General features: G+C 36.2%; 1 protein-coding gene across 2 annotated transcripts in view; it reads left to right on the top strand.

The window, feature by feature from the left end:
- The window catches only part of RNGTT (RNA guanylyltransferase and 5'-phosphatase), a 362,014-nt gene that overhangs the window by 152,390 nt on the left and 193,048 nt on the right, over positions 1 to 16,576 (top strand). Inside the window, exon 12 of one of the 2 annotated variants that reach the window (XM_003258323.3) lies at positions 14,285 to 14,353. The exons of the other annotated variant lie outside the window; for it this stretch is intronic. Coding sequence (XP_003258371.1) covers positions 14,285 to 14,353 — 69 coding nt within the window. The remainder of the gene's footprint in view (positions 1 to 14,284; positions 14,354 to 16,576) is intronic. 2 annotated transcript variants of the gene reach the window in all.

The raw sequence follows: 16,576 nt of genomic DNA, 5'->3' as shown, positions 1-16,576 counted from the left end.
AGTCTCACTTCCATTTTCCTGTTACACTTTATTAGGCTGCAGAACATGTTTAGTTTACAGCTAAAATGCCATTTGGTATCCCAGTGTGGGTTGTCCTCATCCGGAGATATCAGTGTCTATTAAAGTGAAGCTAAAGGTCTCTCATCTGTGATGGCTAACTGGGTCACTTTACTCATCAACAGAGAAGGCAACTATCACATCATTCTACAGTCTGCCACTTCCTGAACAGCTTCTTGGCAATAATGCCTCACAGGGGAAGTCATAAGCTTTCCTGCTGATGGGTGTGACTTTGAGGAAGCTGAAATGGTATCAACTAGAGAAATACAGTGACAAAAACCTATTGGAATACGTTTAGGCCAACTGCATGGTCCTTGCTTCAGATACCAGCCTCAAGTTTGGGGGTCCCTAGGGCCTCCTTTACTTCAGACTTGCTGGCTTTAGATACTGAGGTCCCCACTGACTCCCTCAGATTTGATAATTCACTGGTATGACCCACAAAACTCAGAGGACTATACTTAGAATTATAGTTTTATTATAATGAAAGGATACATACTAAAACCAGCCAAAGGAGAGACACGTGGGCAGAATCTGGGAGGGGCTCAAAAGCAAAGCTTCTGGTTGTCCTTTCCTGGTGGAGTCATGGATGGTGTTACCTCTTCCTAGCTATGATATATGACAGTCCAGGGAAGTTTATGCAAGCTTTTGGTGTCCACAGTTTATACTGGAATTTGTTCACATACTGCCCCTGTGTCTGACCTTTAGTCTTTATTTCCTCCCAAAAGTTCAGGCTAATACATTTAGTTTCTAGTTCCTTTGGAGATCAGAGCTGACAGGGTATTCCAGAAAGCTCCCATCATGAGTCACATTGTTAGACTCTCCAGTGACTCCAGGTACTCTTATCAAGGAGGATATCCCCGGGGCCTAGAGATCGTCTCCCAGTAGCTGAGGGCAAAGGCCAGGACCTCTCTTTGGTAAAGTGAATTCCTCAACACACCTATTTAAACAGAGGGTGTATTTTTGCAATTTCTCATATTATTCTTTATTTGAAAATCTTAAATTTTATTTTACAAATAAATGATTTTCCCTTTATGTTCAAATCAGAACTATTTAGCCTTTTCCTTTTTTAAAAAATCTCTCTACTTTTTCTCCCTCATGACATCCAGACCAGTCATTTATGCAGTTTAGTTGTATTTTTACTGCATTATATATTTATGGCCAAATATCCATTGTATTCATATATTCATTTCAAAAGTACTTACTATTCTTCTAAATTGATAGGTCATGCTTTTCTACCCACAAAACAAATATTCACTTATATTTCTTATTAGCTGCAATCTGGATACAGAGTATAGCATGAACAAAGGTTTAATGATATCAGAGTATATAAACATTTTAGAAAAGGTGAGCATTTCATTGTGGTTTGATTATAGACATATTCAGGAGAGTTTTCCCAGGAAAAAAAGGGCTTTAAAAACCATGCTAAGACAACTTGGACTATAGACAGTGAAGGGCATTCAAATATTTTTAGATATGACTGTGACACACAACAAATTTTTTGTTTTAGAAAGTCAATGAGTAGCATTAGTGAGTAGAAATAGTTTGATGGAAGGAAATTCACCAAGAAGCAACTCTGTATGCCCAGTTAGGACATTATTACTGTTGTCTTCACTGGAGATATATATAGGTAATAAAGGATGATTTGTGAGGAAGTTATTAACTTATGAGAGATGACTTTAGCTTTTTTTTTAAAATCTTACCCCTTTCATAATACGTACACAAGTCTAATCAACTTTTAAGCTTCTCTAACAATTTTTTATGTTTTCATTTTATAAAACCTCTTGTGATAAAACAGCCTATATATTTTTCTACCTAACCTATAACCTATGGTTATAACCTAGCCTTACCAGCTTATTTTTATAGATCCTTGCACTGTGTTATTCATTTTGTATTTATTTAACACACATTTGTTAAGTGAGAGCTTACTGTGCACCAGATTATTGTAATAGATGTTGAAAATACAATGAATATAAGATGTGATTCCTGACCTCAAAAAGCGTACATATCAATTTAGTAGTCAGACAGATGGGAAAAGCCTGTGATGGAGGGAAGCATAGGACACTTTGATAGTTTATTGAAGGAGCATATAAGCTAGACTAGACTAGAGATTAGGAGAAGATTTTTGGGACTCTGACACTCTAGTTTAGAATAGCAGTTAAAAATATGGACTCTGGAGCCAGAAGGCATTTGGATTCTCAGTTTCTTGCTGTGTAACCTTAGGCAAGTTCTTAACTTCACCTTTAAAATGGGAATCACAATAATCCCTACTGTATTTGGTAATTATGAGGCTAAAAATGTTACCGAGCAAAAGGGCTTGCTGCCTGATGCGCTAGAAGCCAATACTATGACACTTGAGTTTCTGGGAAAAGAAAAGCTTTTTATTGCAAGTCGACTAACAAGAAGAAAGGAGTCCAGCTCAAATCTGTCTCTCTGTGCTGACTTTAAGGCAGTAATTTCATTAGAAAAGGTTTAGGGAGTGTGTTCAGGGATTGGTAGGTGATTGGTGGAAGGAGAGGGGAGGTCTGGAAAGTCCTCAGGCATGCACAGCTATTTATTCATACTACCTCATGGATCTCATGTGCAAGTTTCAGGGGGAGTTAGTATGCAGCCTGCAGTGGAAATTTGATCTGTGACACCAGCAAGTTCATTCTGTGCAAAAGCCAGTAGGCCATATCGGTTCCAATTGATTTTAGCCAGGTTTTAAATCTCATAAGTGGAGGGAGTTTCAGCGTTTCAGCAATTTGTTTCTTTTTTTAATTTCCCACCCTGCAGGCTCAATAATTTCTGCCAGTCACTGGTTTCTTTAACTCTTTAGGGCATAGTTTAAAAATAAGTTAAAATATGTAAAGTGTTGGAACAGTACCTGGCATATATTAATAGCTTTGTATGTCTCTTGCTCTTCTCATCATTTTCTAAAAATGAATATGTAATTAGTACTCAGTAAATATTTGAATAAATCCTTGAATGATAGATGAAAATATAATTGCTGTTTTGTTCCCTTAGGTCTTTAAGCATCTCTATTGAAAGCATTTAAGGTAAAATAACTATTTTATGTGTATTTAGGTCCATATTAACTCATTAATTCGTGAGCTTCATAAAGTGTAATCTCATATGATACGTAAACAATGTTGAATTTGACTGCTTGTAGATGAGGATGTCCTCTCCAGTTGGGCTCACACGTCCGTCTTACCATATACCCTGTCCAGTTCAGGTTATGGTCTGGCATGTATAGACATTTGAGTTTGGGGTCTCCACACTAGACCCTGCCACGCACTCTTCCAAGATAGACATGGAGTAAACTCTTTTACATCTCAAACACTTAACACAGTGGTTGTCACTTATTGGTACTAAGTGAATGTTTGTTGAATGAGGGAATGATGCCTAAGTTATGAAATTAAAAAGAATAATTAGAAATCTGACGAAAAGAACTTTTATTGTTCCATGAGGATGTAGTTGACTACTTCTTTGTGGATCTGTGAAGGGATTTTGGTAAAAATAAGACTAACGGCAACCAAAATTAAGAGGTTATATTTTCTAGAGAAATTTTGTTTTGAGATTTTCTAACTTATCAAATAGGATTCACCAGAATTATTATGCCTCTTTTTAATTGCAATAATATGGGTTAATGAAAGAGCCAACAATAGTATTGCAAAAGCGATTTATATTTTGATTAGCTAACTTGAATGACATAGTTGTTTAGGCACTATTGGTAAATAGTGGCAATCAAGTCATTCTTTTTTAAAAGAAGATAATGATGTTGGCTTTGTGATGAGCAAGAAGGATGACTTGTAGGATTATTATTTACTGATTAGAAGGACATTCAGAGTACAGAAGCATTGAATAATTCTAACCTGAACTAGAAGTTAGACTTTGGGATTGAAAACCAATAAAGATTAGTATCCAGGGGAGTGCAAATTTCCATTTTTTGGGGGGTTTTAAAACTAAACCTTGGATTTATGGGGAGTTATGAAAGCAGATGAAAGAGTCAAGAGATAGAAGTTACTATATTGAGTATTCTCAGGCAATGAGTTGAGGCTTTGTGGGAATATCTGCTCAGAAAATGTCTGAGTAGAATAGACCAGAACTGAAAGGTGGAGGTAGTTTATTCTTTTTTAAGTATTCCATTGGTATATTTTTCCATACTGTAATGAATCGATATTGCCAATTCGTATTTCTAATAACATTGGAGGTTCAGTTTCTTCTTCACTGTAGTTTTAAGCTGTCATTTTGCTTATTTTTAAAAGGCTCCTTTCTATGCTTTGTAACTTTGCAGCTTCCATTTTGTTTCTCATGTTTCTAATGTCAAGCCTTTTGCATTATCTTTCTCTGCTTATGCATTTATAACAACTTGGTTTTCGGTTACATCATGATTCGTAGACATAAAATATCAACTCAGAGTCAACCATATGGCAACCTTTGTCAGTTCCTCCAATCTTTGGTCCATGCTACATGCCCTCTGTAGGATATTTCAGATGGTATTCAAAGATAAGATTATGTTCATAAGTAAGCACATTTAAGTTTTATAGGAAAAACCTTATGAAAACTATCATGCTTTATTAAAAATTGATATATAATGTCTACTGTTTTACTTTTCATCCAGTTATCTTAGAATTTTGTCTGGAGGGAAAATTATCAAGGAAATTGTAATTCTGAAAAGGATTGTAGTTTAGGGTGATTGACCACATATTCCACTTTAAATTTCTCCAAGATTTTTCAATTAAACATTTCTAAATTAAGATTCTCTTATTTGTTAGAAGTGTTTTAAAAACATCTAGGGTAATTTAAGTAGAACTACGTTTCTGAAGAAAGATTGACAGGGAGAAATTGTAATTATGTCATCGCATTTAAATGTGTTTACTGTCAAATTGAAATTAAGGTATTATTTAGGTACGTTGGCCAAGGCTTATGTTGTTATTGGGTCCTCATACCCTCACATCCCATTAGCATGTCCTAATGCTGGCTTGGTTTCTAGCATTGGAAGGCAGTCAGGAAATATCTATCTCATGAACACTGCATGCAATTGTATTTTTATTGGGATGTTAATCAACCAGTAAATTATCTATGAAAAACTTAGCTTAGTACTTCTTACATTAGGATACCAGTGCAACTCATGAATAAGTTTTACTTTATATATAGAAAAGGAGAAAAAGAAAAAGTAGCTTATTTTTTTGAATATAATATCAGACACAAAAGAATATCAAAGTGAGTTTAAAATTATATCTGATATTTAAATTATTACATAAAACCTGACCTTTCAAGTCGTGCTATTTTAAGCACATTGAGACTCTCTTTTTGGTAACTCCTTTTTTCATGGAGACTGTGCCTGACAGACTCTTTTCTCAAAGGCTGCCCATCATCGTTGCTGAATATTTCCCAATGTTTGCTTTGACTTACAACCTTGGCCTCTCAATTTCGTTGAAATTTTCATCTCAGCGACTTAATTTTGAAATTTGGACATTCATTCCTACCTATTACTCAGTATCCTAAAGTTTCAAATTTGGACATAATCCTTTGATACAACTTCCATCTTTAAAAGCAGCTGGGACATTTCGTCAGCTTCACCATCCAGTGAGCTATGGTTGCTCTGTCTTCAGTGAGGTCTGGTCTTAGCCTTAGGAGGGGAGAAGTTGCTTTTCTTGTGTACATTATCTCAGCCTAAGTGGCTATTTTTTATATCTGAGATTATGAAATTCTTTACAGTTCTCCTTACTTTCTTAAAGTGGAAGTTGAGGTCATTGATTTGTAACCTTTTTGCTTAAATTTTTTTTTATTATAAAAATGGGTAAAAAATTTTTTTTGCTTTTCTTAGGTGATATCTAATTCTGTTGCCCAGGTTGAAGTGCAGTGGTGCAATCAGGACTCATTGCAGCTGCAACCTCTGGGGCTCAAATGATCCTTCTGCCTCAGCCTCCTGCGTAGCTGCAACTTAGGTGCATGCCACCATGCCTGGCTACTTTTTAAATTTTTTGTAGAGACAGGATCTCGCTATGTTGTCCAGGCTGGTCTCAATCTCCTGGCCTTAAGTGATCCTCCCACCTCAGCCTCCCAAAGTGCTGGGATTACAGGTATGAGCCATTGTGCCTGGTCATTGACCGTCTTTTTAATTAGGTATTTCATGTGGCAAAATTTTCTGTAAATATGCTTTAGCTGCATCTCTCAAATATTAATCTACTCTGTTTTTGTTTTCATTCTGTTTAAAATACTTTTAAACTTCCCTTTTAATTTCTTCTTTTATTCATGGGTTATTTAGAAGTGTGTTGTTTAATTTTCAAATATTGGATGACTTTTCAAATATTGACATCTAATTTAATTCATTATGATCAGAGAATATACTTTGAAATGTGTTGTATACATTTAGGAAAAAAAAAAGCATTTTTTCCTGGTTTGGGTGGAGTATTTTATAAATGTCAATTAGGTCAGGTTGTTTTATAGTGATCAACTCTTCCATATCCTCACTGGCTTTCTGTCTGCTTGTGTTCTGTAAGTCTTTTCAAGGTGTCTTTACTACTAGTGATTTTCTTTTTCTATTTGTCCAGTCGTTTGCTCAGAGAAGAGTGTTAAATTCTCTATGTATAATTGAGGATTTCGCCACTATTATTCTTATCTATTTTGTCAGTTTTATTTTGAAGCTTTTTTTAAGGCATGTATACATTTAACATTGTTACAGACTCTTGATGAAGTGACCCCCTTTGTCAGTATGTATTGTTTTCATCTCTAGTAATTTCTTGTTCTGAAGTTCTCATTGTCTTATATTAACATAGCCTAGATGCTTCAGCTTTTTTCCATTAGCACTGGATTTGACATCTTTTTCCATCCGTGTGCTTTTTACCTAATGGACTCTTTTATGTACAAAGTGGGCTGTTGTAGACACTGTATATCACTGTATATATAGTTGGTTCCTTTTTTTTTTTTTTTTTTTTTTTAAGAGGGATCTCACTCTGTCACACAGGCTGGAATTCAGTGGCATGATCTTGGCTCACTGCCACTTGGCGCTTCCCAGGCTCAAGTCATCCTCCCACCGCAACTTCCCGAGCAGCTGGGACTATGGGTGCACGCCGCCATGGCCTGGCTTTGACTATGGTTTTGACTTTGGTTTTGACTATGATAAACCTACATTTTTAAAAATATTTTCTGTAGAGATGGGGTTTTGCCACATTGCCCAGGCTGGTCTCGAACCCCTGGGCTCAAGCTATCTGCCTGCCTCTGCCCCTCAAAGTGCTGGCATTACAGACATGAGCCACTACATCCAGCTGGTTCTTGATTTCTTAAAAAAATTTGTTAATAATGACAGTCTCTGCTTGTTGATTTTGTAATGTTGTGTTTTTTAGAAGAAATATCATTAGAATGAAAAAAAAGTCTGGTTTAAATCTACCATCTTACTACTTGATTTACTACATGGCTTGCCCCATGTTTTCTCATTTTCATTTTTCCTTTTGTCTTGCCATCATTTAGATTACTTGAGAATGTTCTTATTCCATTATATCTCCACTTTTTGGGCCTATTAGATATATATCTTTGTGTATATTTTAGCAGTTGTTCTAAGGTTTATAGTATCTGTTTTCACAATTTACTTTTAAATAATAGTATGCCACTTCCTAGTTGGGGTTCTTACCTCATTTCCTTTTATGCAATTTGTTTTTACATATGTTATAAATCCTACAATACATTGTTAATATTTTTACTTTAATTAGTCAATTATATTGTAAGAAAAGAAAGAGGAACACAGATTTCCTATATTTATTCTAGTTTTTAACCATTCCAATGCCCTTCATTATTTCAGTTTAGATACAGATTTTATTCTTGTATCATAGTCCTTCTACCTGAAAATTTTCTTTTAAAATTTCTTATGTTCTAGCTTGGTAGAAATATGTTTTATCAGCTATTGTCTGTCTGAAAAAGAACTCTACTGTGCCTTCATTATTGAAAGATATTTTCATTTGCTAAAGATTTTTGGATTAACATTGTTTCTATTAATATTAGTATGTTAAAGGTGAGGTTTCATTGTCTCATGGCTGGTGTAATTTCAGATAAGGAGTCTGCTGTCAGTCTTATTTTTGTTCCTCTGCCTGTAATCTTTTCCCTCTTCTTGCTGGGTTTTGACTATGATAAACCTACATTTTTTATTTTTTCTTAAATCTTTCTTCCTGTCCTCTTGGAGTCCATTGGGGTGTGTGTTTGTGTTTATGTGTTTAATTAATTTTGTAGTAATTGGAGGCATTATTTCCCTCAGTTGGTTTCTTTGCTTCCTTATATCTTTCTTTTTGTTTTCACATTCCAGCTGTACAAGTGGTCTATCTTTGGCTGTAGTCTCCCAGCTCTTTGATTCTCAGTGCTGTTTCTTTTTTCTCTCTTTTTCCTTTTTGTATTTCAGTTGGAAAAAGTGCCACATACATTTCTTCTTCAAGTTTAGTGACTTTTCTCTTCTGTGTCCAGTCTGGATAATCTCATTGATTATCATTCCCACTGATTAACATTTTTTTTCTCTGATGTTGTGTGTTTTTATTTCTACATTTTCAATTGTTTCATTTTTATTGTTTCCATCTCTGCTGAAACTCCATATCCGTTTATGCATGTTTTCCACTTTTTGTCTAGATGATTTAAAATGTTATTTTTATTTATTTATTTGTTTTATCAACTTTTAAGTTCAGGGTACATGTGCAGGATGTGCAGGTTTGTTACATAAGTAAACATATGCCATGGTGGTTTCCTGCACAGATCATGCCATCACCCAGGTATTAAGCCGGCATCCATTAGCTATTCTTCCTAATGCTCTCCCTCTCCCCATGTCCCCCACAGGTGCCTGGTGTGTGTTGTTCACCCCCATGTGTCCATGTGTTCTCATCAGTCAACTCCCACTTATAAGTGAGGACATTCAGTGTTTTGTTTTTTTGTTCCTACATTAGTTTGCTGAGGATAATGGCTTCCAGCTCCATCCATGTCCCTGAAGGATATGATCTTGTTCCTTTTTATGGCTGCATAGTATTCCATTTTATATATGTATCATATTTTCTTTATCAGTCTATCATTGATGGGCATTTAGGTTGATTCCATTACTTTGCTATTATAAATAGTGCTGCAATGAATTTACACATGCATATATCTTTATAATAGAATGATTTATATTCCTTTGGGTATATACCCAGTAACGGGATTGCTGGGTCAAATGATACTTCTCCCTTTAGGTCTCTGAGGAATCACTACACTGTCTTCCACAGTGGTTGAACTAATTTACACTCCCACTCACAGTGTAACAGTGTTCTTTTCTCAGGCCGGGTGCAGTGGCCCACACCTGTAATCACAGCACTTTAGGAGGCCGAGGCAGGCGGATCACGAGGTCAGGAGATGGAGACCATCCTGGCTAACGTGGTGAAACCCCCTCTCTACTAAAAAGACAAAAATTAGCCAGGTGTGGTGGTGCATGCCTGTAATCTAGCTACTCAGGAGGCCGAGGCAGGAGAACCTCTTGAACCTGGGAAGCAGAGGTTGCAGTGAGCCGAGATCATGCCACTGCACTCCAGCCTGGGCGACAGAGTGAGACTCCATCTCAAAAAAAAAAAGCATATTGCTTTTTCTCGACAACGTCGCCAGCATCTGTTCTTTTTGTAAATGTTATTTTTAAAGTCTTTGATAATTCCAAAATATAGGCCCTCTCTTTGTCTGCTTCTGTTGACTGCCTTATCTTTGAATATAGGCCATTTATTTTTCCTTTATGTATGTGTGTGTGTGAGAGAGAATTTTTAAATTAGATGTCTTTCGTGGATTTTTCTTTCCTATATGAACAAAAGAGACTGAGGTAAGTATCTTTATGCTTGGTAACAGGCATACTTCTTTTAGTTTGTTAATAGGCTTCATTTGTGGGTGGGGAGGGGTAGTGGTTGAATCAGCCTGTTCTATGTGTTGCTATATATCTTCAGTGCTCCAAAGAATTTATATCTTCTCAGCAGTTGGCTGCTGTTACTTGTATTTATTGTAATGTCTAGAGTATAAAAGGGTTTTCTCCTGGTGTTTCTGTTTCACGTTTAGCTTTCAGTAGGCTCTGCTCCCCTGTACCACAGAGTGTTCTATTTTCATACTTCTAGTACTTTTCCCCATATGTAAACAACTGTTTCTTGCCGCTCAGTGCCAGACTTGTGAAGGCTGTGGAGTTTTCTTAGTTTTTCTTCTCCGGCCTTAGTATTAAGCATAACCTGAGCACCTGAATCGCAGGCATGGGGTTTTCCTCAGGGGGTCTTCCCTCTCCCTCTTGCCAGTGAAGTTTTGCCTTGCATAGGGATACTTTGTCAGGACCAAGTCTTTCTGCTTTTTATCAGTATAATATCATTGGTCCAAGTCTGTCTCCAGCTTCTTGTATAGCTGCATATGAATTTATTCCCAGATAACTTTTGCATCATATCAAGAAGGGTTTGGAAAGCAGGACGGTTTTAACCTCTGTGTCCAACCAAGGTGGGGGCATTCTCATGTTTCCTGCCTTGCCTGTGATCTTTCTTGTGAAGCCTGATAGAAGCCTGAGAAAAAGTTTATATCTCTTGTGTTTTGGGCTTCCAGGGATTCTAAACTGTTCCACTCTCCCAGACTTAGTTTTTAAGAATTGGTCAGATGTTGTTTTCTTTGTACTCACTTATGGCTGCCACTTCCTCTTCCTTTTCTCTACCAAAGAAGACATGAGTTCATATACTTCATCCTCCTTTGGAGGGGCTGGGATTCAGTTTATTTGGTTGCCTGCAGATGTCAGCTTTCTGATGGCCGTAACAAAAGTTATTATTTGAAAGATTATCTACTTTTTTATTATCATCAGTGTAGAAGCAGCATTCTCTTACTATTTTTCACATTGTAAGTGAATGAGGAAATTTTTCTTAAACCAACCTTTTAAAGGTATCTCCAAAGAGCAAAGCACTTCTAAGATTATGAACATAGATCTATGGAATGAATGAGGGGAAAAAGCATTTTCCTAACATTAGTCAATCAGTACTTGTAGCTTGGGATAACATCTGCAGTCATAGTCTCATGTATAATTTGAAGTATGCTGTAAATCAGGGACAGCAGCAGGAAAAATAATGGAAACTGGCTAAATGACTTAAAAGTTGGCTCTAATGATGAAGATACTGATACATGGAAGATGGCCGTAACAAGTTTGGATACTTTTTTTTTTTAAGAATTGCAAATAGACAAAAGGTAATATTTCTAATTTAATAAACACATTACATATATGATCTCATATGAATATATAAATCAGTTAATATAAAGTATACAATATTAATAACATTTTTAGATTTCATCTCTATTCTCAGAAAACCTTTTTTCCTTCGAGAATTTTATCTCCCTTCATATTCACTTTATTCATATAGTATATTCTATAATGCATTTAAAGTCTATAAAATTTTTGTTAAATACACAAATGGGGTCTTGCTGTGTTGGCCAGGTTGGTCTTGAACTCCTGGCCTCAAGCAGTCCCCTGCCTCAGCCTCCCAAAGTGCCAGAATTACAGATGTGAGCCACTGTGTCTGGCCAAGTCTATAAAATTTAAGTGGCTATTGGAGGACCTGTATCTTTAGGAACTTGCAGAAATCTTTGGGGCATTTGTTTCAGAGAGTCATAAGACTTTATTTAGTTATCTCTTTATTTTTAGTTAAAGTTTGATGTAATCTGTTTTGAGTGATTTTACTTTACTCTCTGAATTAAAGCTAGTTGCTTATATCTGATGACCTCTGTTTCCTTTTCTGGAAAATTGAATAATAATTCAAAACTTGAGAATACACATCTCATGAGGAGTTATGTATTTTGAATGATATGTTAAGTACCAAGCACAGCACTGCATTGTAGGTCTTTGATACATGATAGGTGATATCATAAATATTATGTGTCCAGTAAAGAAAAAAATATTGTCTAGAGTAATGCAGAGGAGCTCTTATTTTGACCCATGAATTTTCAGTCCTTTAAATACTCTGATTTATAAAAAGAGTAGAATAAAAAATGAAATTACTTTCGTTTCTGCAGCAGATAGCATCATGTTATGTAGAGTCTTGCTAACTGGCTATTTTTTATTGTTACTTTATGCTTTATATACAGGCATGGTCCATTACATGAATTTGAGAAGTTTGGTTGAAGAATGGAAACTACCATGCTAACTTGCCATAAATGATGTACCTACAATACAAGTAGAGCAAATGAAAGATTAAAGGTTACATTTTTTTAAACTTTTTTTTTTTTTTTGAAAAAAGAGATTATTGTGGTATTTGGTTTTTATGGCATCACTGCTCAGCAGAAATGCTATGAATTTAGTTTAGTTTTTTTTTTTTTTGAGATGGAGTCTCACTCTGTTGCCCAGGCTGGAGTGCAGTGGCACAATCTTGGCTCACTGCAACCTCCACCTCCCGGGTTCAGGTGATTCTCCTGCCTCGGGCTTGTGAGTAGTAGCTGGGACTACAGGCGCGCGCCACCACACTGGCTAATTTTTGTATTTTTTAGTAGAGATGATGTTTCACCATATTGGAAAGGCTGGTCTCGAACTCCTGACCTCGTGATCTGCCCGCCTTGGCCTCCCAGAGTGCTGGGATTACAGGTGTGAGCCACCATGCCCAGCTAACTTTTTCATCTTTCAAAACTGAAACTCATTAAAGACTACCCTCCAAGCCTCTGGCAATTACTAATCTCAATTTCTGGCTCAGTGTCAGAAAGGAACATTAAAATTTTAAGGAAATATAGATTTTTAAACTCAAATTTGAACTGCCCTCAGTTTAGAGAAATTATAGATTTTGAAGGATGAAATGGCAGAGAAGATGAAGTCACAGTTTGGGAAGAGAATCACAGATTTTTGTTGCAAGTGAAATACGTACTTGAAGTTTTGGTTGTTGCTTTTGGAAAGCAAATCTTGTAAGCTTAAGGGTAGTGCTTTCAAGAGTGTGTGACTGTGATAAAAGGGATGTATAACACACAGCATATCCAAAAATTTAGAAGACATATTTGAATCCTAGAACTATTCTGAATTTTCTGTTAATTGGCCAGCGTCTAGATAACCTGGTGTTGTGGGAGGGACCTGGTGGGAAGTAATTGATTCGTGGGGGCAATTTCCCCTCATACTGTTCTAATGATAGTTCTCATGAGATCTGATGCTTTTATAAGGGGCATCCCCCTTTGCTTGACACTCATTCTCTTGCCTGCTGCCATGTAAGACCATGCCTTTGCTCCTCCTTCACCTTCTGCCATGACTATGAGGCCACCCCAGCCATGTGGAACAGCAAGTCCATTAAACTTCTTTTTCTTTATAAATTACCCAGTCTCGGGTATGTCTATATTAGCAAGTGTGAAAATGAACTAATACACCTGGCTCTGTGAAAGTATGTTTTGTTCTCTTCCCCAAAATGCAGAAATTCATGTTTCAGGCCTCCATCAGTGATGTACATGTTGAGTTCTTCAAAATAATAAAAATCTGTGAAAGAGATACATTAAAACTACGTAATCAGTCAGAATTAATTAGAGGGTATAGGGTCTATAACTCTGTTGATATGGCGTTGAAAAACTGTTAGTTGTATTTTTTACTGTGTATTCTTTGCAATGAAATTCTCTGCTTGGAAAAATATAAAAAAGACACAAAAAAATGCCAAAGTAAGATTAAAAACATTCTCTAAGGGTTCTTGGAAAACACAATGTATTTTTGGATTATAATCTCCATGTTTGAGCTGGTTTGCAGTTACAAATTCTTGACCCCAAGCAAGTTTGTTTGTAGCTTTGGACTATAATCTTCATGTTTGAGCTAGTTTGTAGTTACAAATTCTTGTCCCCAAGCATTTCTTTGCTTCTCCTTTTTTTGTGTGTGTTTATTTTTTATTCCTTTTATCTATTACTTTCCAGGGTTTCTACTTTCACTTTGTTTTTGCTTCTATGTCTTTCTTCCTTTTGTGCTGGCTTAGGAATACATTTAAAAATATGTTTTCAGTGCTTTATTCATTATTTTGGTTGTTGTAGTTAGGACTATTGTTTAGAATATCTAGCGTGCCAAGGAATGGAAATTTGTGTGTGTGTGTGTGTGTGTGTGTGTGTGTGTGTGTGTGTATTCAAATGTTACAATGTATTAACTTAGATTTCTTTAGACCTATCCCTTTCTCTTATTTTGTATTTCAGTTCTTATAACTTATATATTAAGAAGTTTTTATAAAGCTTAGCAAGAAGTTTAAATACTTTTGAAGTGATTATTATATTTTTAAAGAATACATGTGTATTTATTTTATAGCTACTTGAAGGAAATTTTGCCAAAGAAGTGAGCCATGAAATGGATGGACTTATTTTTCAGCCTACTGGAGTAAGTTCATTTGTCTGTGTGTGTGTGTTCATTTGTCTGTGTGTTTGTGTGTGTGTGTACACAGATATACATATACATATACATACACATACACATATATGCCTCAAACTTATTTACTTGGGATTGATTACTGCTGTGATTGCTACTTTTACTTAAAACAAATTGCTCATTATGAAAGATTTTATTTATATCTAAATACATGTAATACTAAAATGAGCACCTATCTGCTTTTCACTCAGCTTAAGAAATAAGCATTGTTGGTCATTACATTTCAAAGAAACCGGTCTTTTAATATAATTAGTTATTAAAAAATAATTCTCTACCAATAACATTACATAAATGTTTATTTCCTTTTGTAACTTGGTATACTTTTATGTATTAATCTCTCTAAAACTTCATTTTGCTGTAGTTTACTGTAGAGTAAAATTCAAACTTTGTCACTACTTGACAAAAAATAAAACTTTTGAATATTTTTTCCGTGTTAAATTTTTAAAATGCACTGAAGAACTTTTACCAACTTAATGGTCAAATCATATATTTGAAGTAAATTGTATTTTACTCTATAGCAGGTTTTCTCATCCTCAACCACTGATGTGTTGGGCCAGATAATTCTTTGCTGTGAGAGCTGTCTTGTGCATGGTAGGGTGTTTAGCAGCATCTGTGGTCTCTACTTACTAGATGCCAGGAGTATAGATGCCAGGAGCACGCTCCCTATTCCCATTTGTGACAACCAAAAATATAGTCTGACATTGCCCAGTTTCCTCAGAGAACATAATTGCCCCTACTTGATAACCCATGTTCTGTAGTACAGTGTTTTTCAAAATGTGGCCTGTAGAGGAGGATTCGCACCACCCAGGAAGTTTCACAGATGCAGCTCAGCCCCATACCTATTGAGTAGAAACTCTGGGGGTGGAGTTTAGCAGTTTGTGTTTTGACAAGTTCTCCAAGTGATTCTAATGCATGTTCAAGTATGAGAGCTACTTACTCTATAGGAAAGAGTTTATTTCATGTGCAACCACCTCATCATATGCTGCTTTTTTTCTTCACCAACTCTTCTTTTAGTAAATAGAGGATAAGCTGGTTGAGAATTTATCTATGGACATCAGACTGGGTGCCTAGGGTAAAAGAAAGGGAACTAATAATTTGAACACAGTGTATTAAATACTGTACAGGTTGAATACCTCTAATCCAAAGACTGGTATGCTATAAAATTTATAATGTTTTGAGCACCAGCATGATGCTCAAAGGAAATGCTCATTGGAGCATTTTGGATTTTTGTATTAGGGATGCTCAACTGTTAAGTATATATAATGCAGATATTCCCCAATCTGAAAAAAATCAGAATCCAAACCACTTCTGGTCCCAAGCATTTCAGAGAAGGCATATTCAACCTATGCATGTAAAGCATTGTATCTTTACGTGTATAATAAATCTCTGCTAAAATGCAAGTTTAGAGACAATGTGATATGTGATTGGCATCTGTCTGTCTTCCAGCCCCCCTTCCCAAACAGATAACAGAAAAATCTTATCTTCTGTGGTTGAGGGAGGAGGAGATGGAGGACCACTAGAGGTTAGGGACAGAAATGGAAGAAAATACTATTTTAGGAAAATTAAAGTTGAATCTTTTAGTTCTAATATATTCCAGTCTCCCTAGACTGAAAGAAGCAAAGTCTAAATATAACAATAAATTCAGAAAATTTCAGTGTGTGAAACTCATGGTTCAGATCTGTACATATATGGCATATGTAGGAAAAATGGCCTGACAAATAAGTGAGTCTTTCTTTGATGTCTGGTATAGGCAGTTGATTTGTCAGTCTGTTCCCTTTCTAGTAACCATACTTTTTTTTTTTTTTTTTTTTTTTTGAGATGGAGTTTTGCTCTTGTTGCCCAAGCTGAAGTGCAATGGCGCAATGTTGGCTCACTGCAACCTCCGCCTTCTGGGCTCAAGGGATTCTCCTGCCTCAGCCTCCTGAGTAGCTGGGATTGCAGGTGCGCACCACCATGCCAGGCTAATTTTTTGTATTTTTAGGAGAAATGGGGTTTCACCACGTTAGCCAGGCTGCTCTTGAACTCCTGATCTCAGGTGATCCGCCTGCCTTGGCCTCCCAAAGTGCTGGGATTACAGGCGTGAGCCACGGCGCCGGGCCGTAACCACACTTTTTATTACAATGACTTTGTAATTGGTATCTGGTATTAAGTCAAGTCTCCCTGTTTGCCAGCATT

Source organism: Nomascus leucogenys, chromosome 3, assembly GCF_006542625.1.
Source record: "Nomascus leucogenys isolate Asia chromosome 3, Asia_NLE_v1, whole genome shotgun sequence".
NCBI lineage: Eukaryota > Metazoa > Chordata > Mammalia > Primates > Hylobatidae > Nomascus > Nomascus leucogenys.
The sequence above is the reverse complement of the archived record's forward strand: the minus strand, read 5'-3'. Positions and strand labels throughout refer to the sequence as shown.